Source organism: Micromys minutus (genome assembly GCF_963924665.1).
Source record: "Micromys minutus genome assembly, chromosome: 1".
Lineage (NCBI taxonomy): Eukaryota > Metazoa > Chordata > Mammalia > Rodentia > Muridae > Micromys > Micromys minutus.
This window is the reverse complement of record NC_137969.1, coordinates 126,903,297-126,929,672: the sequence shown is the minus strand read 5'-3', so window position 1 is coordinate 126,929,672 and position 26,376 is coordinate 126,903,297. Positions and strand designations below refer to the sequence as shown.

Here is a 26,376-nt window from a genome sequence, read left to right as displayed (position 1 = left end):
AGTCCATTCATGTAAACAGATACTAAGGAATTGTGGTTGCTGTTTCCTGCTATTGTTGCTTTCAGGGGTAGAATTGTGCCTGTGTGTCTTTCTTCTTTTGGTTTTCTTGCTTAGAAGTTTCCTTGATTTTACTAGGATGTAGTTCCCCTTGTTGTATTGGGGTTTCCACCTATAAATTGTTGTAGTGCTGGGTTTGTGGTCAGATATTGTGTAAATTTAGTTTTGTCTTGGAATATCTTAATTTCTCCATCTATGGGGATTGAGAGTTTTGCTGGGTTTAGCAGCTTGGACTGACACTTGTGCTCTCTTAGGGTCTGCATGATGTCTGTCCACGCTCTTCTAGCTTTTATAATCTCTGTTGAGAAATCGGATGTGATTCTGATTGGTCTGCCTTTATATGTTACATGACCTTTTTTCCTTACTGCTTTTAGTATTTTTTCTTTGCTTTGGGTACTTGGCATTTTGGCTATTATGTGTCAGGCAGAATTTATTTTCTGGTCCACTTTATTTGGAGTTCTGTAGGCTTCTTTTATGCTCATGGTCATCTCATTCTTAAGAGTAGGGAAGTTTTCTTCTATGATTATGTTGAATATACTTACTGTACCTCTTAGGTGATATTCTTCACTCTCTTCTATTCCTAATATCCTTAGGTTTTGTCTTCTCATTGTGTCTTGAATCTACTAGACATTTTGTGTTAGAATTTTTTGTTTTTTTCATCATTTCTGACTGTTTTGTCTATGTTTTCAATGTTGTCTTCTGTCCCTGAAATTCTCTCTTCCATCGCTTGTAGTCTCTTGGAGATCCTTTTATCTGTGGCTCCTGATTTCTTTTTTAGATTTTCTATTTTCAGGGTTGTCTCTTTTTGTGTTTTCTTTATTGTTTCTATTTTCATTTTAAATTCCTTATTCAATTCCTTCATCTCTTTGGATCTGTTTTCCTCTTGTTCATTGATTTTTTTTTTCTAAGAAGGATTGAGGCTTCCACATTTTGGCCTTTTTTTTTTAAGCTTCATATGGCCTGTTAGTTGTTTCTTGGGTATTCATAGCTTTCTGAGGCTAGTATCCAATCATCAGTGACTGAATATTGTGTCTGTTCTTTGTGACTGTGTTTTCTTACTCAGGAAGATATTCTCTAGATACATTCTTTTTCCTAAGATCTTAATAGAGTCATTGTTTCTAATAGCTGAGTAGCAGTTCACTGTGAAAATATACCTCAATATCTGTAGCCATTTATCTACTGAAGGACATCTGGGTTCTTTCCAGTTTCTCACTATTGTAAATAAGGCTGTGATGAACATTGTGGAGCATGTGTCCTTATTGTATGTTGAAGCATCTTTGGGGTATATGCAGAGAAGTGAAATAACTGACTCTTCAGGTAGTATTATGTCCAATTTTCTGGCCAACCCCCAGAATGATTTCCAGGGTTACTAGCTATCAACTGCACCAACAGTAGAGGAGTGTTCCTATTTCTCTTCGTCCTTGCCACCATCTGCTGACATCTGAGTTTTGATCTTAGTCATTCTGAGTGGCATGAGGTGGAATCACAGGGTTGTTTTCATTTGCATTTTCCTGATGATTAGGGATGATGAGCATTTCCTTACATGCTTCTCAGAATACTCTCATGCATGCTATCAGATCACCATGGAATACGGTTGGCATTTAAAAACAATGAAAGACAATGAAAAGCCCACATATACCTGGAAGCTGAACAATACTCTATTTAATGATAGCATGATCAAAGTAGAAAGAAAGAAAAAATTTAAAGATTTTCTAGAATTTAATGATAATGAAAGCACAACATACCCAAACCTATGAGATTCAATGAAAGCAGTACTAAGTGGAAAACTCATAGCTCTGAGTGCCTCCAAAAAGAAACTGGAGAGAGCATATACTTGCAACTTGACAGCACAGCTGAAATCTCTAGAGCTAAAAGAAGTAGATACACCCAAGAGGAGTAGACAGCAGGAAATAATCAAACTCAGAGCAGATATCAAGAAAGAAGAAACCAAAAAAAAAAAAATAAATAAATACATAACATGCAAAAAATCAACAAAACAAGGATGTGGTCCTTTGAGAAAATTAACAAAATCAATTAACCCTTAGCCAGACTAACTAGAGAGCAAAGAGAGAGTATCCACATTAATAAAATCAGAAATGAAAGGGGAGACATAACATCAGAAACCAAGGAAATTGAAGAAATCATCAGATCCTACTACAAAAGTCTATACTCAACAAAACTGGAAAATCTGGAAGGAAATATAAATTTCTAGACAGATACCAGGTACCAAAGTTAAGTCAGGACCAGATAAACCATTTATACAATTCCTTAACACATAAAGTAATAGATGCAGTCATAAAAAGCCTCCCCCCAAAAAAAAGAAAGAAAAAAGAAAAAAAAAAAAAAGAAAAAAAAAAAAGCCCAGGACCAGATGGATTCAGTGCAGAATTCTATCAGACATTTATTGACAACCTAATACCAATACTCTACAAATTATTCCACAAAATAGAGTCAGATGGAATAATACACAACTCATTTTTGAAGCCATAATAACTCTCATTCCCAAACCACACAAAGACCCTACAAGGAAAGAGAACTTCAGAAAAATCTCCCTTATGTACACTGATGTCAAAATACTAAATAAAATTCTTGCAAACAGGATCTAGGAACGTATCCAAATGATCATTCACCATGATCAAGTCGGTTTCATCCCTCAGATGCAGGGACGGTTTAATATATGAAAATCCATCAACATAATTCACCATATAAACAAAGGAAAAAAAACCCACACGATTATCTCACTAGATGCTTAGAAAGCATTTGACAAAATTCAACACTCCTTCATGTTAAAAAGTCTTGGAAATAGCAGAAATCCAAAGTCCATACCTAAACAAAATAAAAGCAATATACAGCAAACCAATAGTCAACATCAAAGTAAGTGGTGGGAAACTTGAAGCAATCCCACTAAAATCAGCCTCTAAACAAGGCTGCCCAACCTTCTCTTACCTATTCAACATTGTATTGGAAGTCCTGGCCAGAGCAATTAGATAGCAAAAGAAAAATCAAAGGAATACAAATAGGAAAGGAAGAAGTGAAAATATGACTGTTTACAGAAGACATGATAGTATAATTAAGTGACCACAAAATTTCCACCAGAGAATTTTTACAGCTAATAAACAACTTCAGAAAAGTGGCTGGATATAAAATTAACTCAAACAAATCAGTAGCCTTACTCTACTCAAAGGACAAACATGCTGAGAAAGAAAATAGAGAAGATACCCTTCACAATAGTCATGAACATCATGATTAACCTTGGTGTGACCCTAACTAAGCAAGTGAAGGACCTATATGACAAAAACTTCAAGTCTCTGAAGAAGAAAATTGAAGAAGATCTCATAAGATGGAAGGATCTCCCTTGCACCTGGACTGGAAGGATCAACATTGTAAAAATGGCCATCTTAACAAAAGCAATCTACAGATTCAATGCAATCCCTTTCAAAATTCCAACTCAAGTTTTCATAGAGTTGGAAAAAGCAATTTGCAATTTCATCTGGAATAACAAAAGACCTAGAATAGTGAAATCCATGCTCAACAACAAGAAAACATCTGCGGGAAGCACTATCCCTGACCTCAAGCTATATTACAAGGAAATTGTGCTGAAAACTGAATGGTACTGGTACAGAAATAGGCATGTGGATCAATGGAATAGAATAGAAGATCCAAAAATGAGCCCTCACATATATGGTCACCTGATTTTTGACAAAGGAGCTGTAAACATTTTATGGAAAAAGGACAGCCTCTGCAACAAATGGTGTGGGCTCCACTGGCAGTCAGCATGCGGAAGAATGATAATAGATCCTTTCTTATCTCCTTATACAAAGCTCAAGTGCAAGTGGATCAAAGGTCTCCACATTAAACTAGGTACACTGAAACTATTAGATGAGAAAGTCCGGAAAACCTTAGAACTCATAGGAAAAGATCCTTACCAATCCCACATCTGATAGAAGTCTAATATTCAATATATACAAAGAACTCAAGAAGTTAGACTCCAGAGAATCAAACAATCCTATTAAAAATTGGATACAGAGCTTAACAAAGAATTCTCACTTGAGGAATATCTAATGGCTGGGAAGTCAATTTGAATTAGTCAGCTCAGAGAGGAGACTTTTGCCATAACAGATGAGTTGAACCAGCTCTTCAGATTTCTGAAACAACTAAAAAGAGTGAGATTATTTATCAGCAATACTCTAAGAGGATAATAATCACATCCATTGAATAAAAGTTACTTTTACACTAGTTATCACAAGTCATTTTGTAATATGATTTAATGGCTAAAGGGAGATAACCCTGGAGATAAAAAACAGAGAAGAGATCAGGAGTCACAGATGCTATCATCACCAACAGAATACAAGAAATAGAAGAATCTCAGGTGAAGAATATATGGTAGAAAACATGTGCACAACAGTCATTGAAAATGCAAAATGCTGAAAACTTCTAACCCAAAAGATTCACGAATTCCAGGATACAATGAGAACGCTAAACCTAAAGAAAAAAATAATGTAGAAGAGATTGAAGATTCCCAACTTAAATGGCCAGTAAATATCTTCAGCAAAATTATAAAAGAAAACTTCCCTAACCTAATCTAAAGAGATTCCAATGAGCATACAAAAAGCCTATGGACCTCCAGATCCAGAAGAGAAATTCCTTCTGTCACATAATAACCAAAACAGCAAATGTACAAAACACAGAAAGAAAATCAATAGCAGTAATGAAAAACAAAGTCGAGTAACATGTAAAGCAAACCTATCATAATAGCACTATACTTCTCACCAGAGACTCTAAAAGCCAGAAGTTTTCATACAGACCCTAAAAAAACACAAATGCCAGTCCAGGCTGCTATACTAAGCTAAAGTTTCAATTGCTATTGATAGACAAACCAAGATATTCTATGACAAAATCAAATTTACACAATATATTTCCACAAATTCAGCCCTAAAAAGGTTAAAGATGGAAAACTTCAGCACAAAGAGGAAAACTATACCCTAGAAAACGCAAGGAAGTAATATTCTTTCAACAAATCCAAAATAAGATTCCCAAAAAAACATAATTCAACCTCTAACAACAAAAATAACAGGACGCAACATTCACTGTTTTTTAGTATCACTTAATATCAATGAATTCAATGCCTCAATACAAACTATATAGATTGCTTCTGGTTTCTGCCTGTACCCAGAGCTGACCTGGTGTCAGAGTCCATGGTACAGACACCCTGCTGAGAGAGAGCCTCCTGCACTCCCAGGAGTGCTGACACATTGAGCGCACAGTGAGACTACCACCTCCATTCAAATCCCTGGCCCAAAAGGAACCTGCCCAGAGCCCCTAGGGCACAGGAATTGAGAAGCAGTCTGGGACAGGATCCTTGAGGTTTCTGCATGTGCCTGCTGCTGACCCTGTGCCAGATCTCTCTTTATCCAGACTCCTCTGAGAAAGAGTTGCTCTCCCAGAAGTACTGACACACCTGAGATCACATGTAAGTCCACAACTTCTGCTCAATTTGCTGGGCCAAGAGGAACCCACTTGGAGACCTCAGGACCCAGGAACTACAAAGAAGTCTGGGACAGCATCCTTCCAGTTTCTGTGTGCATCCCAGGCTGACTCAGTGCCACAGCTCTCTGGACCCAGATGCTGCTGGGAGAGAGCTGGTCCCCCAGCAGTGCTGATACACAGGCCTACAGGAGGGCCAAGCCACTCAGAATCAGCAAGACAAGCTAACCCCAGAGATAAGAAGATGGCTAGGGGCAAGTCCAAGAACCTAAGCAACAAAATCAAAGGCCATATGGTATCATCAGAACCCAGTTCCCCCACCACAGCAAGTTCTGGATACTACAATACACTGGCAAAGATTCTGATTTAAAATCACGACTCATGATGATGCTGGAGGAGTTTAAGAAGGACATAAATAACTCCCTTAATGAAATACAGGACAACACAGATAAACAAGTAGAAGCCCTTAAAGAGAAAACACAAAAAGCTAATGGAATCGAAGAAAACCATCCAGTATCTAACAATAGAAATACAGACAGTGAAAACAAAACAAAGCGAGAAAACCCTGGAGACAGAAAACCTAGGAAAAAGATCAGGAGTCATAGATGCAAGCATCATCAACAGAATACAAGAGATAGAAGAGAGAATCTCAGGTAAAGAACATAGAGTAGAAAACATTGGGACAACAGTCAAAGAAAATGCAAAAGGTAAAAGGCTCCTAACTCCAAACATCCAGAAAACCTGGGAGTCAATTAAAAGGTCAAACCTGAGGATAACAGGTATAGAAGACAGAGAAGATGCCCAACTCAAAGAGTCAGAAAATATCTTCAACAAAATTATAGAAGAAAACTTTTGTAACCTAAAGAATGAGATGCCCATAAATGTACAAGAAGCCTACAGAACTCAGAAGAGACTAGACCAGATTTAAAAAGAAAAAAAAAAAAGAAACAGACCTTCTTAATGTCACCTAATAATCAAAACACCAAATGCACAAAATAAAGGAATATTAAAAGCAGTAAGAGGAAAAGATCAAATAACATATAAAGGTAGACCTATCAGAATCACATCAGACTTCTCAATACAGACAATAAAACCCAAGAGATATTGAGCAACTGTCATATCGTTCCTAAGGGAACAAAATGCCAGCCCATCTTACTATATCCAGCAAAACTCTCAATTACCATTGATGGAGAAACAAAGATATTCTATAACAAAACCAAAGTTACACAATATTTTTCCCACTTATCTAACTCTACAAAAGATAATAGATGAAAAACTCAAACACAAGGAGGGAAACTATACACAAAAAAAGGCAAAAAAAATACAAATAATCTTTTTTTTTAACTAAGCCAAAAGAAGAGAGCCACACAAACATAATTCCACCTCTAACAACAACAACAACAACAACAACAACAACAACCACAAAGACAGGAAACAAAAACCATTGGTTCCTGATATAGCTCACTATCAATGGATTCAATCCCCCAATAAAAGACATAGACTCACAGACTGAATACGTAAAGAACCCAGAGTTTTGCTGCATTCAAGAAACAAAATTCGATGACAAAAACAGACTCTACCTCAGAGTAAAATGCTGGAAAATAATATTCCAAGAAAATGGTCCCCCCCCCAAAAAAAAAACCAAACTAGAGTAGCCATCCTAATATAGAATAAAATTGACTTTCAACCTAAATCTATCAAAAAAAGATAAGAAAGGACACTTCATACTCATCAAAGTTAAAATCCACCAAGATAAAATCTCAATTTTGAATAGCTATGCTCCAAATGCAATGGCACCTACATTCATAAAAGAATCTTTAATAAATCTCAAAGTACACATTACACCTCACACAATAATGGTGGGAGACATCATCACCATACTCTCATCAATGGGCAGATCATGGAAACAGAATCTAAACAGAGACACAGTTAAGCTATCACGAGTTATCGATTAAATGGATTTAACAGATATCTATAGAACATTCCTAAAACAAATGAATGTATCTTCTTCTCATCAGAAAACTCAAATCTAAGTGGATCAAGGACCCCCACACAAAACCAAATGTACTGAAACTAATAGAAAAGTACTTGTGGAAAAGCCTTGAACTCATGGACACTGGGGAACATTTCCTAAACAGAACACTAATGGCTTATGCTCTAAGAACAAAAGGTGACAAAGGGGACCTCATAAAATTGTAATAGTTTTGTACATCAAATGACAGAATCAATATGACAAAAGGACAACCAACCAACTTAGAAAAGATCATTACCAGTCCTACATCAGATTGAGGACTAATTTCCAATATATACAGTTAACTCAAAAAGTTCGAGCCCAGAGAATCTAATAACCCTATTCAAAATGTAGTACAGACCTAAAGAAATAATTCTCAACTGAAGAATATTCAATTGTCGAGAAGCACCTAAAGAATTTTCAACATTCTAGTTCATCAGAGAAATGGAAATCAAAACAACCCTGAGATTCTACCTCATGCAAGTCAGAATGGCTAAGATCAAAAAACTCAGATGACAGCAGAATCTGGTGTGGATGTGAAAAAAGAGGAACACTCCTCCATTTTTGATGGAATTGCAAACTGATACAACCACTCTTGAAATCATTCCAATATTTCCTCAGGAAATTGAACCTAGTATAACCTGAAGACTCAGGTCTCGCACTTCTGGGCATATACCAAAAAGTTGCTCTAACATCTAATAAGGACACACGCTACACTACTTATAGTTCCACAAAACTGGTAAGAACCCAGATGTCCTTCAACAGAGGAATGGATACAGAAAATATGGTATATTTACACAATGTAGTACTTCTCAGCTATTAAGTATAATAATTTCATGAAATTCTTAGGGAAATGGATGTAACTAGATAATATCCTCATTGACCTAACCCAATCACAAAAAAACACACATAGCATGTACTCACTGATAAGTGGATATTATCCCAAAAAGTGTGGATTCTTCAGTTCATCTTAGAAGCAGGAAGAAAGTACTCACAGGAGGAAACAAGTAGACAAAGAGTAGATCAGAGACTTGAGAAAAGGTCATCCAGCAACTGCCTCATGTGGGATTCTTCACACATACAGTCACCAATCCCAGATAACATTATGAATGCCAAGAACTGCATGCTGTCAGGAGCATTATATAGCTGTCTACTAAGAGACAAGACCAGAGCCTGACAAAAACGGAGGCTGCATGCTTTCAACCAACATTTGGACTGAGCACAGGTCCCCACAGGAGGAGTTAAAGAAAGAACTGAAGGAGCTGAAGGGATTTTAGGAAGAACAGCAATATTAACCAACTTGATCCCAGAAGCTCCCAGGAACTAAACCACCAACAAAAGAGTACACATGGAGTGACCCTTGGTTCCAGACTGATATGTAGCAGAGGATGGTCTTGTTGGATATCAGTGGGAGAATAGTCCTGTGAAGGCTTGATGTGCCAATGTAGATAAATTCCAGGGCTGGAAGACAGGAGGGAGTGGGTGGATACAGGGGTACCCTCATAGAAGCAGGAACAGTGGGAAATGAGGTTTCTGGAGGGGAAACTAGGACGGTGGATGACACTTGAGATGTAAATAAGGAAAATATCTAGTAAAAGAAAAGAAAAAAAAATCTTTAAAAAGTCTTAAATCATTAGGTTCAGTAGCTAACCTAAGTTTTTTTTTTCTGTGAGTACACCAGACTTTTTTTCTAGATGAAAAGCAGAAACAATCCTCAAATCTTTTAAAATTACAAGTCATATGACTATGAGTTGATAGTCACTATGCCTATGTAGAATTTTAATAGATATGTAGTCGGTATAATTATATATCATATATAAAGAACAGAAAGAGAGAACATTTATATTCTAATACATCATTAGAAATTACTTTATGACTATGTTCCCCTATCAAAATAAAGTCAGAGTATTATTTAGCCCTCTTTAGGGTGGAAGCTTCTTCTTCTTCTTCTTCTTCTTCTTCTTCTTCTTCTTCTTCTTCTTCTTCTTCTTCTTCTTCTTCTTCTTCTTGTTCTTGTTCTTGTTCTTCTTCTTGTTCTTCTTCTTCTTCTTCTTCTTCTTCTTCTTCTTCTTCTTCTTCTTCTTCTTCTTCTTCTTCTTCTTCTTCTTCTTCTTCTTCTTCTTCTTCTTCTTCTTCTCCTTCTCCTCCTCCTTCTCCTTCTCGTTCTCCTCCTCCTTCTCCTCCTCCTCCGCCTCCTCCTCCTCCTCCTCCTCCTCCTCCTCCTCCTCCTCCTCCTCCTCCTCCTCCTCCTCCTCCTCTTCTCCTCCTTTTTTTTTCTTAGCAGATGGTAAGTAATAGATGGACACATAACTGACAACATGGAGAATGTAGTAGTCTTTGGAGTATTCAGGCCTAAATCTGATATATTTATCAAACCTTCCCTTCAAATGTCAGGGATCTATATAAAAAAGAAGACAAAAGCTATAAGAGCTAGAGGTAATGTATGATTCCAAAGAAATGTTTGCTTCTTCCATACACAAATGACTTTAAAGAGACTCTGAAGGTACACATAAAACCTCTATAGGCTCAAAACAGACACATTTCCATGACAGAAAGGAAGAACAACACACAATGTTTTACCCCTAAACAAAAAACTGTTGGTAACTGATAGCTCTTAGGAGAGAGAAAGCAGTATTAAACAACGGAGTGTTACTGGTTCTGTCAACTGTACTTCATGTCATGCCCCATTCTGTGTAGTTCATGCCAACCACTGACTCCATATCTCCATTTCATTTTATTTATTTTATTTTATTTTCTTCTCTCTTCTCTTTTCTTCTCCCCTCCTCTCTCCTCTTCTCTACTCTAGTCTCCTCTCTTCTCTTTTCTCTTCTCTTTGTTTCTTTTTTGTTCATTAGAAAATTTCAGTGTAGATGAGTAAGTGACCCACTCATTTCCAAATTTTTAACCCAAAATTGCTTCCATTTATAGGAAATAGGAAGACAAAGTGTGGAACAGAGACTGAAGGAATGGCCATTCAGAGACTGCCCCTCCTGGGGTTCTGTCCCATATATAAACAGCAAATGCAGATACTATCAGGGATGCCAGTAAGTGCTTGCTGACGAGAGCCTGATATAGTTGTCTTCTGAGAGCTTGTCTGCCTAATCCTGACAAATAGAGAGGTCGATGCTTGCAGCCAACAATTGGACTGAGCACAGGGCTCTCAATGAAGGAGTTAAGACTGAAGGAGGTGAAGAAGTTTGTAACCTACAAGAATAACAGCAATATTAAACAACCCCCCAAGAACTCCCAGGGACTAAACCACCAACCGAAGAGTACACATGGAGAGACCCATGGCTCCAGCCACATATGTAGCAGAGGATGGCCATCAGTGGGAGTAGAGACCCTTGGTCCTGTGAAGTCTTGATGTTCCATTGTAGGGCAATGGCAGGGCAGAGCCAGAAGTGGGTGTGTGTGTTTGGAGGGGAAGCACCCTCTTAGAAGCAGGGGAAGGAGGTATGGAATGAGCAGCTTCCAGAGAAGAAACTAGGAAATATGATAACATTTGAAACATACATAAATAAAATATCCAACTGAAAAAGAACTTTAGTGTAGGTGACATTTTAACCATTTTTTTGTTCCTTATTTTATTTTCATTTCTTTGTCTTATTTTTTAAGAAAATAAAGTACATGAAGTTGGTGGATAGGAAAATGTAAATGACCTCAGAAGTGAAATATGGTCAAAACGCATGGAATGATATTTGTTTAAAAAGATAATTGCAACCCAAAACTCGGAGGCAATGGCTGCGGCTCAGTCATTCAGAAGAATGTGTAAGGTAAGGATGACTTTAACAGATATTAACAAAAAATATTTTGTAACTGTGGTCAAGTCTAGTTAGCCAACCTCTGTGCTCATAGCAAAGGTTGGCACTACTGAGACTTCACATTTGAATTCTTTATCACAAGAGGAGTTTTGTATATTTCAGAGTATAAATCAAAAGCAAAAAAAAAAAAAAAAAAATGTTAGCTTCAATTTACTAGCATTCAATAACCTATTCCACCTTTCCTCACTCCAGAACTGCAACAAGAAAAACCTGCCTCCCAAGGTTACTGAATCTCATGTGAGCAAATTATCCCCAAGTGATAAGAAGATGCCTAGTGGTTCCCTGCCACCTCTTGCATTCATAGCCACTTTGCACCTCCTAGACTTCAGTCAATAGGACATATGACATGTTCTTCCTAAAAACTTAGCATGCCTTTTTTTCTTTTTTTTTCTTTTTCAGGTTGCAAAGCGCTTACATCTATTTTCTGTATATCAGAGCAAATTGGAATTAGCCAATGTAGCTATAGATAGTAAGAATTTTGAGAAAATTGGAAAAAAAATATTTTGGAAAACCCAGAAAGCTCCCATCATTTTATCTCTCTCTCTGTTCTGTGAATGTAAGCAGGGACCTTATCACTATCCAAGGAAATGTCCTTGTCCTTCGCTTTTCCTTTCCATTAATTTCTTATAACTGCCTCCAGAGCCTTCCAGTCACATATGAGAAGAGTGAGATATTTCTGAAAGTTATTGATAGGGCAGCATAAGGTTACTGTTGGGTGACATTAGATGGTATCATATATTGATAAAAATGTGGAGAAAACCCACTTAATATCAGCCAAATGCAAGGAGTAACCAGGAAGGATTTGCTATTCATTATGTAGTAGAAGTGAATTAATTCCTGCTGTAATGGCTAATCAGATCGGTGGATTTGTGTGTGCATCCTGTAAAACAGTTAAATGATCCTTCAAAACACTGTTAATTGACAGAAAAATAATAAACTTAGATTTATTTATATTGACGTCATGGACTACCTCAATGCACTCGGTTCAGAGTCTATTATAATGAACTTTAATTGCTATTTGAATTATTAGGCTTGAACTGCTTTAATTAACATACTTTATGGACAAGAACAATGGTAAATAGTGTGGAGTAAGAGAAAAGGAAGAAGGAAGGTCAATACACATTTTCTGATGATGGGGAGTCCCAAAGAAGAAGGGAAAAAAATAGCAATCTATGCTATTCTGAGCAACATGACAGAAAGGATAAAAAGAAAGGCAGAGAGACAAAGAGAGAAAGTCAGTCTCTTGCCTGCCATGCTCATCTGGTTCCTTTAATGGATTTCAGCGGCTACTGTAGCAACAGTGTCCTTACGCCTGGCATGCCCAAGCACTATTACTTTAGCTTCGAACAGTTTGCTTCTCACGTGAGTACATGGTACATTTCACTTCATTTCTGAAGTTGGGCAATTCCAGGTGGTGTGGAGTGATTAATGATGCAGCCTAGGACCCCATCCTTGGGCGACAGCCCTAGGAAGCACGGATTTAGCAAGGCGTAAAAGGCAGAAGATGGCTGGGCACTGAGCCTGTTTCTCCACAGCCATGGGTCTTTGCAGTACAGTTGTTCCAGCTGCCAGAGGCTTTCTGGTTGCCATGGCAACCCCAGGCTCTCTGTTGAGAACTCAAAGCAGAGCCTCTGAAGTTGGGAAGGGAACACAGGAGCTCCACAAATGCAAATGAAATGCGCTTGGGCAGGGGTAACGCAACAGGGTCTTCCATGTGGAATGTTCCAACGTCTTTGACTGAAGGAGCCAGTACAATCAGTGTTGTGAGTTTTGTGTTTGTAAAATAAGAGAGTGCTTGCCTGGTATTCTTCATTACTGTCATTTTCCAGGGACTGATGAGAGATGTACATTGCAAACCGGCACACTAGAACGCAGGCTGTAGGAGGGGGTGGGGATGGAAACGTGCTTAATGGGAATGAGTCCAGCCTGCCCATTCATTCTCCGAGTTTTACATTCCCCAGCTCCAGAGAGCTCATTTGTGCAGAGCATCGAGTCAGGTCCGACCGATGTCTGCAAAGAGGAACAAGACACTGCCCGGTATCAAAATTAAGTAACAATAATTAATCAAAAAATAATAATAACAGCATTCTCGCCAGCTCAGAGTAAGGCTCTGTCCACATAGAGACACTTCCCGGAGCTCTCTATTGAAAACAAATTAGGAATAAAATAAACATAAACAAATAAACAAGAGATTCCTAGCGAAGGAGAAGGAAGAGGTAGTGGTCCCGTCATAAAACCGCAAGGCAGCGAGAGAAGCAGCGTTTCCCTTGGGAACACGTCTCTCAAGGCCACACCAATGTTTCTCAGGGGCAGGGACTGAGAAGAGGTTTATTTTTCTTTTACAAAAAAAAAAAAAAAAAAAAAAAGAGCCCTTTTCCCCACTGGGCTTGATTTCTAGTATGGGAAACCCCGCCTTTCTGGAACGCTTATTGGTCCAATTCTTTTTGAGATAATTTATGCCTCATCTATCCTGTCTGATTGGCTCCTTAGCTCAGTTCTGCTGGGAGTCGCATCCTACCTGCTTCGGAGGTGTACTGCCTATCCACACTGCTGTACTCACTGTGCTGCTGCTGAGGTGTGAGGGAAACTCTGTGCCTGTGTGCTTGGGGACTGAGCTAGTGGAACAAGGACCAGGAGAGCGACCTGATGGGTTCTGGGAAAGCCTTCCTCTTCTCTCCTTCCCTCCTGTGGAGTCAAACTAGAGGAGTGAGGTTGATATTCTTGTTACTAACCCTGCATCTGGGAAACTGGTGAGTACATTCAAGGACTTGAAACTGTCTCCATAATATTCTCTTTTCTTTACCAATATCATTCCAAGTAATTTGCATTTTCCCAGAATACGAGCAATGTTTGCCATCACTGTATATATATATATATTTATTTTTATTTTATTCTACTTACTTGGAGAGAACATGAACTTGGCCTACTTCTGAAGAAAGACTGTTCTTTTTTTTTTTTTTTTTTTTTTTTTTTTTTTTAGTTCTAGAGGGTTATAAATTAATGTAGGCTCCATTTCCACAAAGAAAATTAGGAATAGAAATGACTTTGCCAATATATTTGGGGTTGAATGCTGTTGGTTAACTTTCTGGATGATTCTGCATTTTAAAGACAAAGTTTTTCAGAAACTTTGTGTTAGATAGCATGATGTTTATGCTGTTTGTGTATAAGCAACTATTTTGTTTTTTTTCTCAATTATTTTTGGGTAACATTCTTGATTAGACTGTTCTTTTGTAAGCTAAGTTTGACTATGTTCCTATTGGCTATAAAATTATATATTCGTAAATACGAGAAATAACTCTGTATTTTATTAGAAACAACTTTGAAAGTCTTGCAGGACAGTATGAATGTCTTGCTGTATTTCTGTGGAGCACTACCATACGTAAACTTTCAGTGTGACAAGACTGGGCTGTAAAGCCTTTCAAAAACTTTAAATTCATCCTGGGAGTGAAAGAAAATCTCATATTTGGGCTGTGGAGGAGGCAGAGTATAAAAGATGTTGTCATGTTTGGTTAAGGCATAGATACGTTAAAAGTTTTTATATACCATTCATGCATGGTTTCAGTTGCTTTAAATACATTTGCATTCATGTGATGATATTCTATGCTTTATTGCTGCTTAGAACTCCAGTAAAGCACAATGAAGATAATTTTTATATATGGATTTTTTGTTGTCATTGTCAATAAATAGACCATCTGTATATCCTTATATACAGAAACGTAAGCAATATTGGCCTTTCTGGATTCAGAATTTGATACTTAGTATGTTTAAGTTTTATTTGAGTATTACAGTTCTATTTGTTCCTTTGCCTTAGACTTTTAAATGTTCTCTATGTACAGACAATGTAATGAATGATTCATCCTATAGTCTATGCTGTAATGGCTTAAGTCTTTGAATATATCAGGTTTAATGGAAGGTATTTAAGGAGAACTGGTACTTTCATACCACTGCCAAGGAAAACTCAGATTGGCTCAGGGGTTTTCTGGAGTAATGACCTGCACACGCTTTTTATCTTTATCACTTCACATTTCTATTTCAGTCATGTAGGGATTCTGTCTCACAAAGAGCATATTGTCTATCCGAATAGATGTTTTGTTCCGAGTAGATTCACATCCCGTTCATTGTAGCTGGCTCTCAAATTCTCATCAAGCTGCTTGGGGTAAAGGGCTCTGTAGTGCAGTGGACAGGGACCTCACAGGATGCATGCTTTTACCTGCCACAGCCCTTTAAACTCATTCGATACAGTAGTTTCGTCTACAATATTTAGAATAGCAATGCAATATATGTCTTCCTGCTTTAACTATTCACAGTCGGCACATCTGAGATTTGAAATGAAATATGCAGTGATTTAAGGGTCTGTTTTTGAGTCTGAGTGCTACTGAAGAGAAACATTCTAATGTGACTACCACCCCCATTTTTATTGTATGCACGAAAGAGTGAAAATAAGTTACAAGGTTTAAATTTACAACTAATTCATTAACAATAATTTATATAGACAAATTGGATTACTTTTGTCAGATGAACAAATACACATTGAAACAAATATAAATATTGCCACTATTCCTATGGTCTGAGTGTCTAAATTATGAACACTTAGGGCTTTATTTAATAAAGCAGCCAAACTTGTGATGAATTTTATAATTTTCTAATGCGCATTTGTAGAAAATTGTCATCAATACTTATAAACTCTGCGTAATCATAGATATTACTCTTCCCCATTAATTTAAGGTTTCTCTTCATGACATATTAAATGTTCTGTCTGTAAGAATTTCAATGTCATAATTGTTTCTAAAACACACATTCAATGTCTCTAATTAGAGCTTTACTAACTTAGGTTATATTACTTTTATAGCAAATCAATGGAGAGGTCTTGTTTCCATATTACTTTCCATAAGGAGCAAGGGGAGACAGTATATTGACTTTTCATATTGCTGAACTATGAAAACTGATCCTCTGGTATCTAAAAGGTCTGGTCATAGATCCTAGGCTTCATTCTCAGGAGGGTCTGTTGTATCTTGAAAACTTGGTGTATGCTTCACCAGCTTGATTTCACTATTGTTTGTGTGTGTATGTGTGTATGTGTGTGTGTGTGTGTGTGTGTGTGTGTATGTGTTAATCATGTTTACATATAGTTGCAAAAAGTCTCTTAATTTCAGCTGTTCCAGAAAAAAAAAAAAAAAAAGGCCATTGTAACCATTGTCTGAGAAGTTACATTTTGGGAAACCTGAAGAAATATAATATATTTAAACATTTCCAGTGGGTTAAAAAAATCCACTGTAGCACTCAGTTTGTCACATGAAAATATTCAAATGCATCTACTTTTAAAATATATTATTTTAGGTCATTACAGAAATAAATTTATGAGTGTGTTAGTTAATTAAATACTTTTAAAAACATTTTCTAGCTTTTAGGCTTATATTTTTAGTACAATGCCAATGGTAACCATGTAAATGTCCCATACTTGAACATACTGAAAGGACATCAGAGACAAATTGATTTTGAAATGAGATTATAGTTGATGAAAGTTCTTGATAGAATATCTTTTAGATTGTCTAAACACACAATTTCTGTCCAGTTGAAACACTTTGTGCTAACCAATAAAGGAAATGCTTTTTAGTGCAATCAGAGTTCATAGACATTTTATATTTATGTACAAGGGGTTATACTTGTTTAGTCGAATAAGAATGAACGTAGGGTCCCAAGAAATAGGAGTGAGTCAAGGTAGGAAAGGAAACAGAACAAGTTCTGTTGAGGTCCTGGGAAAATGAAGGTCACATTTGGCAAGTGAGTTCCTAGCAGGGAGGGAATGTGTGGGAATACCTTAAATGAAAGACTTCTGTAGAGTATTCCTAAACAGAAAGTATCAAGAGGGAATCCTCATCTTCCTTATCAAATTTCAATTTCTCTTTCAGCTCTCATTTCTTTCTGAATGATTTCCCAGGAACCACTGGGGCATAGAAAACTCATTTTCCAAAATTAACTCTAAAACATTAGAATATTTAGGAAAATTCCAGCAAATAATAGTTTAAGAAGGACATAGTCTCAGATAGTCTGTAGACTTATCATAATTCTAACATCATTTAACTTTAAAAGTGTTTTTAAATGCAGTATAATTAAATATTAAGTTATATTTTAGATTTTAATGAGATGATTATTTATTTCTTAAAACATATTTGTTGAGTATCAATGATTACAAATGAAGTGAATAATGGTAGATTTTATTGAGCAAATGATGTAAGCACAAATGAATCTGATCTCTCTGCTAAGTTCTATAAGTGGTGTATCAAAGAAAAGTATATAGCCCAAATAAGGGAATGGAATGTCAAAAGTTCAAAGAAATCTTGCTTATAGATCTTCACCTAAGGGTGAGTTTCTGTGGAATTTCCTTCTCTCATGCTGGGATGTCAAATGGCATTTTGTTATTTAAGTTTTGTTTAATCAACTCGATTGTAGAGATTTAATGTGGTTAGCTTCCATGGCCTATCAAAGAAAAGCTCTCTGTCACAGTGGTTCTCAATCTGTGGGTCAGCACTCCTCTGATTTTGCATATCAGATATCCTATACATGAAAAATTTAGATTATGATGCCTAACAGTGGGAAAATTACAGTTATGACCTGGCAATAAGATAGATTATATGGTTGGGGGCCATCACAACATAAGAAATTCTATTGAAGGGCCGCAGCATTAGGAAGGTTGAGAGCCACTAGTCTATCTGATAGTGTCCTGATAAATTGGCCTTCACAACCTTTTCACCTCCTCTTATTAAGTTTTTCCTTAGATTTCACAATAGAAATTTCATGGAGGAGATAGAGGAGATGTATAGAGAGAGGGTCAGGAAATTGAACAGATGTGTTTAGCAATGGGGGATGAAAAAGTGGGGGTAGCAACTAGAAAGTCACAGATATCAGGATAGGAAGAAGAGCCTTCCAGGACTCCATAAGGATGACATTAGCTGAAATATCACACAAAGGAGAGGGAGAACCTTTTGAGACCATATCAAGAGGTTAGGCATGGCCCAGGCTGAGGGATAAGACCACCCCAAACATCTCCAAAATTTTAAACCTGAATTGCTCCTGTCTAAAATAAATATAAGGACAAAGAGTGGAGCAGAGACTGAAGGAAAGGCCATCTAGAGACTGCTCCATCTGGAGATCTATCCCATATGCTGACACCAAACCCAGACACTATGGTTGATGTCAAGAAGTGCTTGCTGACAGGAGCCTGATATAGCTGTCTCCTGAGAGGCTCTGCCATGTCCTCACCAATACAGAGGCAGATGCTGAAAGCCAATCACCTGAATGATCACAGGAACCTCAATGATCGAGTTAGGGAAAGGACTGAAGGAGATGAAAGGGCCTTATCTGGCATCAGTGGAAGGTGAAGCCGTTGTCTTGTGAATGCTTGTTCCAGTGTAAAGGAGTTCTAGGGCAGTGAGGCAGGAGTAGGTGGGTGGTAGGTATAGGAGCACCCTCATAGAAGGAGGATAAGTGGGGATGGGCTGGGGATTTGCAGAGGGGAAACTGAGAAGTGGGATAACATTTGAAATGTAAATATCTTTAAGTTTCTTCCATTTGCCTAGGAATTTCAGGAACTTGTTTTTAATAGCTGAGTAGTACTCCACTGTGTAAATATACCACAATTTCTGTATCCATTCCTCTGTTGACATCTGGGTTACTTCCAGTTTCTGGCTATTATAAATAAGGCTTCTATGATCATTGTTGAGCATGTGTCATTGTTAGATGTTGCAGCAAATTTTGGGTATATGCCCAGGAGTTGTATAGCTGGGTCCTCAGGTAGCAATATGTTCACTTTTCTGAGGAACTTCCAAACTCATTTCCAGAGTGGTTATACCAGCTTGTAATCCCACCAACAGTCGAGGAGTGTTTCTCTTTTTCCACATCCTCACCAACATGTGCTGTCATCTGAATTTTTTATCTTAGCCATTCTGATAGGTGTGAGGTGGAATCTCAGGGTTGATTTTGTAGCGATCGCCTATTTCACCAACAAGGAAGACTTGCCACAACAGGATCCTTCTACAGGCGTTTATTGCGGGCTTGATTGCAGTAGCGAAAGACCCGAGCCCAGAAACCAGCCCTCCTTATATATGCTTTGGAGGACTGTGCCGCCACCTGATTGGTGCATTCTGTGCGCCCTAATTAGCATACTCAGAGTCACCATGATTCAGCAAAAACAGGCAGGCTTGCATGCACACTCAGGTTGTTTATCTCAAAACTGGCCACCCTCCCTTCCGGCTGGGTGCCATCTTGTAATGGCGGATACAGTGACTTCCCACAGATTTGATTTGCATTTCTCTGATAACTAGGGATGTTGAGCATTTCTTTAGGGCCTTCTCAGCCATTTGATATTCCTCCACTGAGAATTCTTTGTTTAGCTCTGTACCCCATTTTTAATAGGATTATTTGATATCTAGAATCTAACTTCTTGAGTTCTTTGTATATATTGGATACTAGCCCTCTGTGAGATTTAGGATTGGTGCAGATCTTTTTCCAATCTTTTGGTTGCCGTTTTGCCCTTTTGACAGTGTCCTTGGCCTTACAGAAGCACAGCCAAGGCACTGAAGTGGAGAGGGTGATTGAGAGAGGGAACACCTTCATAAAAGCAAGTTTAGGGGGAAGAGGAATGGAAGAGCAGGATAGGGTATAACATATAAAATGTAAATACAGAGAATAACCAATATTTTTTAAAATAAAAATTAATAAATATCTAATTAAAAACAGGAAGTAGAAATAATAGTCAGCACATATAGGTATATTTATCCACAGTCTCAATTCGTAATGTGTTTGACAACAGAGACCATATAGCAACTCAAGCTAGAATGCATTTATTTATTTTTCTCAAAAGATAAATCTGGGAATGATTGTTCCTGGCTCTGCTGCTCTGAATCATTTTCCTGCTTTCAGGTTCTTTGGTCTCTGGGTCTTTGTTCTTAGCAATTATTAGTTTATAATGAATATTACATTTCCAAACATTGTAACAAAAATTAGAACAATAAGAACAAGACAACAGTAGTCAGCTCTGACCTTCATTATTATAAGAGAGAAGGCTTTCCAGAATCACATCTACCCAGTGGAAACCTACTTACAAAGTTTTGTTGATCATAATTATGCTACAGGGACACACTGAACTGCAGACATTATTTAGAATCTGGTTTTATTCCTATAGCCTCCAAAATTATCCTGTACATAATGAAATTGTGAAGAATTGTCAGAAACCATCTAGGAAAGGCTCAGGCTTGCAAGTGCATTTTCTGGAGATGGACAACCATTTTGCATTACCTGTGATGGGTAAGCTCTGATATACAAGGTCATCAGAGACATCAGCCCAAGATTGCATCTTGCTTTTTATATGTCTTTTTCTGTCATTACATTAGCCTCATGGGATTCCGAATTGGAATCAAATCATTTTTTTAGAAATCAAAGCTACCTTTCTATTTATGTGAAATTAGAGTGTATGCTTTCTATTTTAATTTTTCATTAAATTTATTTATTCTCTCTTAAATATAGGCTCTCTGTAAGCAAAACATTTGCAGTAGTTGTGTATCTATGTGACGCCATAATAAATTGAACTCAACTTTTCAATTTCTTAAAAAATTATTTATTCAATGTATAACCCAATATTAGCTCTTTCCCTGTTCCCAGTACCCCCCCCCACACACAAAAGTTGTCTCCCCATTTTACATCCTCCTTCTCTTATGTGAAGGAGATAATTCCGATAATTTTTTTATTGTTTTTTTTAAATGACTTTATTTTACAAAACAAAGATAAATGTAAAGATTTTAAACATTTTTTGCTTAAAATTATACATTTTTGTCAGTACTGTTTTTTCAGACATTAAAATAATTTTTACATAAGAAAAAAGTTTAAAGAAATAGTTGTAGTTGTTTTGCTGAAAGATACAATAAAAATTAGAGTCAAGAATACAATGTGCCTCCTCCTCATAGAATAGTAAGTAAAGGCTGGATAATGTAGAATACAATTAGCTTTCATAAATTATAATAAGAGGAGGTATAGGCTTGGGACAAATTTGTGATCAAGGAAAACCATTCATGCTAGATCAGGTCCAAGGATGAAGTCACAGGTGTGCACTGGGATAAAGTGAGGTTATATGAAACTATTGTTCAAGATTGTACTTCTGTAACTCCCCTTTTATGTAACACTTTGCCTAAGAGGTAACAATTACATAGAGAACTTTTTGTCTAAAAGCTATAAAAGGATAAAGACAATAATAAAGTTTTGGTGTAGCCATTTTTGCTACATAAAGAATAAAGAAAGAAAGAAAATGTCTCAATTGAGTATAGATACTCAATGGAGTGGGCATTTTGACCAATTGTGGATCTCAGAAATCCTTTCTATTTGTAGCATAAAAGCTTACTTGTTGAGAGGTTAGAGATACTTTTATCTGTAAATATAAGAATAGTTATTGAGAATAAAGTTAACAATTTTATTGGTTTAGGGAAAAGGTAGTAAGATGTGCCTGATGTCTCAAATCATGAGTAGTTGGTTAGTTTGTAGACTCAGTCATTACTTTCCTTCCACTGAGCAATCCTTAAGAATGATAACAAAGCTTTTTGTTATCCTTCAATTAAATATAGTATTACTGTACCAGTGATGGTATCTCATTGGGTTGGCAACTGTGATGATTTATTCGCTTTTGTGATGGGTAAAACTACCAACTGACTGTCTTCTCTGGGAGATAACTCAGCATTTTCTGATACCGTAGGAGCTAATCCTCAAAGAGGAGGTTGTTAGAGCACTTCCAGCTTGATTGCTTCAGGTTCTTTATCTGGAGTTTGTGGAGTCTTCAGCAATAGAGTTTTATCTTTGAATTTTGTGAAGCAGCCAAATGCAGTGGTAATAGAGTATATCATTTTGATAGTCTATTGAAGTCATCTGATCAACTGTGCTCAACAGGCAGTTTGTTATGCCTGTTATTTGTTTGTTAGCTAGTATTTGGTTTCTAGGGTATGTATTATGACCCCATAATGAGCAACATTTTATATATATATATCAGATAATGCAAAAATGGCTTTTCTCCAAAAATAAGCTACCTGTGAGTTTATCTAATCTCATTGCTCAGCCACTTAAAATTAAGAGCAACACTACATGGGTTCTATTGAAAATACATGTAGTTATAGTGTTTATGAGCTTTGTATATCTATAACTAGCATGTATATGAAACATGAAAGGAGATTATATTCTGGCTACTGCTCTTTGAGTAATTTTACAAATAGAAATGAAAAGGCATAGATACTTTTAGAATCATAGAAGAGATAAATCATAAAAATTCACATGTTCACTGACCAGAACCTGCATTTTTAATACCATTTTATATAACAAATGCATTGTAAGCCAAATCAATGAATATAGTTCTTGAAGGATGGAGACTGGAGAGGAACGAAACAAGGAAAATATATATAATGAGGGGGGTAGACAGAAGAAAGGGAAAAACCATGGAAGTGTATTTGTGAATTCATTGATGCAAACACAGTAAGTAGAAAATCTAGTGTATACCTCTGTCATAGGTTATTGAATTATGCTATATTCATTATGTTATGGAGAAAAGGCAAACTGGAGTCCTGGATCATTAAAAATGACAAGAATTAAAGCAAGAACTTTCAGTTTAGATATAATTTGTTTTAAGGAGCAGTTACTTATTGTTTCAGGGTTCTGTAGAAAATGACTGTGAGACTGACTATGTATAGGTGTATCACACACTAGAAGAAAGTAATGAAAGTCACAGGAAGCCACAGCTTCTCTACAAAAAGATAATAGATGCCTTATCACCAGACCCATTCAAGCAGAAGCTTGTTAGAGTGTTCTTGTACTCAGTGGGAGGTTGATGAGATTTATGGTTTTTATCTATTTTTAAGCAGTATCTAATTTTCTCCATACTAAAATAGTTTGGCCAATTGAATTCTAATGCTTTAACAAATAGCCTTAGCTATTAATTCATTCAATGAGTATTTCATGCCCATTATTCATCTAACAACTATTTACTCATTGCTCACTATGTATTAACTAGTGTCCTGGAACTTGTTGCTAAAGAGGTAAGCAAAAAAAAAAAAAAAAAAAAAAAAAAAAAAAAACCTTTGGCCCCTTATGTTTTTAAGAAAAACAAACAAACAAACAAACAAACAGACAAACATTGTTAAGACACAGGGCAGATATATGAGTTCTTCTTACAATTGAGGTCAAGTCCTGTTGCTCATTGTGTTGAGTTTGTTAACAGAAATGAATACATACAATAAAACCCTGTAAATTGTTCCACATGTGCTAAGTGCTAATGGTTAATGCCCTGCTATCAATGCAAATCCAAGTAAAGATCATATGCTCTGGACTATGTTAGACAGCAATTGGTCCTGAGAGCTTGAGAAATATGCCACAGTCATGTGTGTGTATGAGTTGCTATTAGGAATTTTTGGTAGTTTTTTAGAAACTTCACTGCTCTGATCATCTCATGTAATATTATAATAGAAATAACATTTTTGTAAAGCTTTCATAATTTTCTCTAACAGTCAAGTTCTGAATTATAGACATCATTTTCTCCTAGAAACAACCCAGTCTGTTAATGGTCATATCTCTTTCTGTTTTGACAGCCGAGTAGCAATGTTAAGTGACTACCAAACCACAGGGGTATGGAAACACACTTAGAGATTCTAGATAACTTGCAGCTGCATGGGTACATTAGAAAATCAATGCTCAATACATGTTGGGTTTAATATTAACATTTTATTCTTGGTGTGGTCAAGTTTCTGAAATAGATTCAGAAGTGATAGCATTAATGATTCTGGCCATTAAATAATAATTGTGTATACTTTTGAGAGGATCACTTGAGGTTGTGCTATATGAGAATTTCTTAAATGCATTTTCTCTGCTGTCATAGGAAATGCATGTAATTTACAGAACATTCATCTAATATATGTAATTCAGTGTTTTCAATAAAGCATATATTTTTTCCTAAACAAGTCATGATGAATACATTAAATTTGATCTCATTGAAACAACTCCAATTTATAAGGTATTTTGTTATTTGTGCAGGTGATTTATGAACAAATGTATATTTCCAGGATTTACTTAGTAGCTATCCCATTTTAACAGCACAGATTGTCACAATTAGCATATATAAGAAAAAAAATGATTGCTTCTTTCTGTTACACTCAATTGTATCCCTAGCCTTCTGGAGGAAGGGTTTCAAAGAATATTATATCAATAAATCTTATACTCTATTAGATATCAGGACAAGAAACTGGCATGGTCTTCTCTTTGGTTGAAATAAATCTAAATCCTTTTCATTTAAAGATTTTAAAAGTATTCTATAATTGAATAAGAATCAACATGATGACTTGACTTTGAAAAACTCTTGCAGCTTTAAAGCATGAATGTGATGTATAAAGGCATCAGACTTTAGAAAATGTGTCTGGAAGGATTGTGTCATATAGAAGCCTAATTTATGTCTTGTCAGACTCTATGGATGTCAATTGTAATGGAGACTTTGATGTGCCTTTTAATATAATTTATACACAGTGACTGACCACTTGAAACAACTGGATTGAAGATTGTGCTTGCTTTCTCTTCCTCAAACAAATAAAAAAAAAAAAATCTCCAAGGCAATGGGGTGGAATGGGTGATAAGAAGGGAGTGTACCTTTGTGAAGGCAAATGGAGGGGGAAGGAGGATGGGAGAGGAGTAGGGTAAAAGGATAACATTTCAAATGTAAATACAGAGTATCTAATTTAAAAAAAGAGATACAAAAATCTCCTATGGAAGTGGTTACAAAGGACATTTATAATATTTGGATATTCACTACATCCCTTAAGACTTTTCAAAAGATCCTTGGTTCTTAATTTTCTTTTTTTAAGTCAGCTTAAGGGTCTGAAGAGCTGATCCAACATTTAGGGTAGTGTGATTTCAGGAGACCAAAGTTTGATTCTAGGAATTTGCACTGGGTGACTGGAACTTTTCTGTACCTCCGTCTTCAGGGTCTCCACCATCTTGTTCTGTTTTCCAGAGGCACCTGTGCTTGTTTGTATATCCCACCCCACATACACACAGACTCCAAAAAAATCTCTGATTTTAAGTACCAAGTTAACCCAGAAAATAATAAAACAGACAAAAATCAAAATGCTGGCAACTTGCATGCCTTACTATTAATATTCGCTACTGTTTTACCATAGTATATATCAATAAAATAAATATTTTGAAATGAATATAAAATATTAAGAAAATATTTTTATCATTTTTGTGCTTCTAAATATATGTGTCAAGTTATAATTTTTTTCAAAAATCTACTCTGTTCTACTTCTTTCTCTTTCTCCTTAGTGTAAAAGTTTTCAATCTTGCAGCTCTAATCTGACTTAATAAACTATGTTGCAAAAGCTTAAGAACTGTTTTAAATCCTTTTGGAAAACAATGACTGGAGAAGACTTTACTCCTATGGAAAGAGCCATGGAGAGGTGAAACTGGGAAGTCAGGGAGAATCACTCGCTGTCCCTTTAGGGACCTTTCTGCTGGTAGGTTATTCCTGCCATTGATGGAATGGAACTAATATGTGAATGGGTAGACCTCATAGGACCTAGCCGCTTATTAAAAATAAAAGCAAGATATGAAAAGAGGGCATGATCTGGGAAGGAGTTGGGGTGAGCACTACAGGAGGTTGGTATAGTCAGGTGGTAGGTCTGGTTTTGATCAAAATACAAATGTGATTTTAGTATAATAAGAATTTATAAGGTAAACAACGGTATTAAAACATACTCTATGAAAAAAAGGCATATCTATAGATAAATAGAGTTAGCAATTCTCCTTTTTTATTGTTTTATTATTCTATACTAAAAATGACCATTAATTATAAAAAGTTTTTTTTTCACAATATATTCTGTCTCAGTTCTATAAACATGAATTTTGTGTTTGTGTCTGCATATGTTAATAAGATATATGACTTTTACTTCAATAAATTAATCAATACTTACAAATTTAAACAGAGCAAGT

The 26,376-nt window shown here is 36.4% G+C and overlaps 1 protein-coding gene across 1 annotated transcript in view; it reads left to right on the top strand.

Annotated features, from left to right (window-relative positions):
• Positions 1-14,019: 14,019 nt before the first annotated feature.
• GABRG1 (gamma-aminobutyric acid type A receptor subunit gamma1) overlaps positions 14,020-26,376 on the top strand; it is a gene marked incomplete at both ends in the record, with an annotated part of 84,621 nt that continues 72,264 nt past the window's right edge. The window contains one exon of the mRNA XM_080941726.1: positions 14,020-14,123. Within this exon, the coding sequence (XP_080797852.1) occupies positions 14,020-14,123 (104 nt within the window). The remainder of the gene's footprint in view (positions 14,124-26,376) is intronic.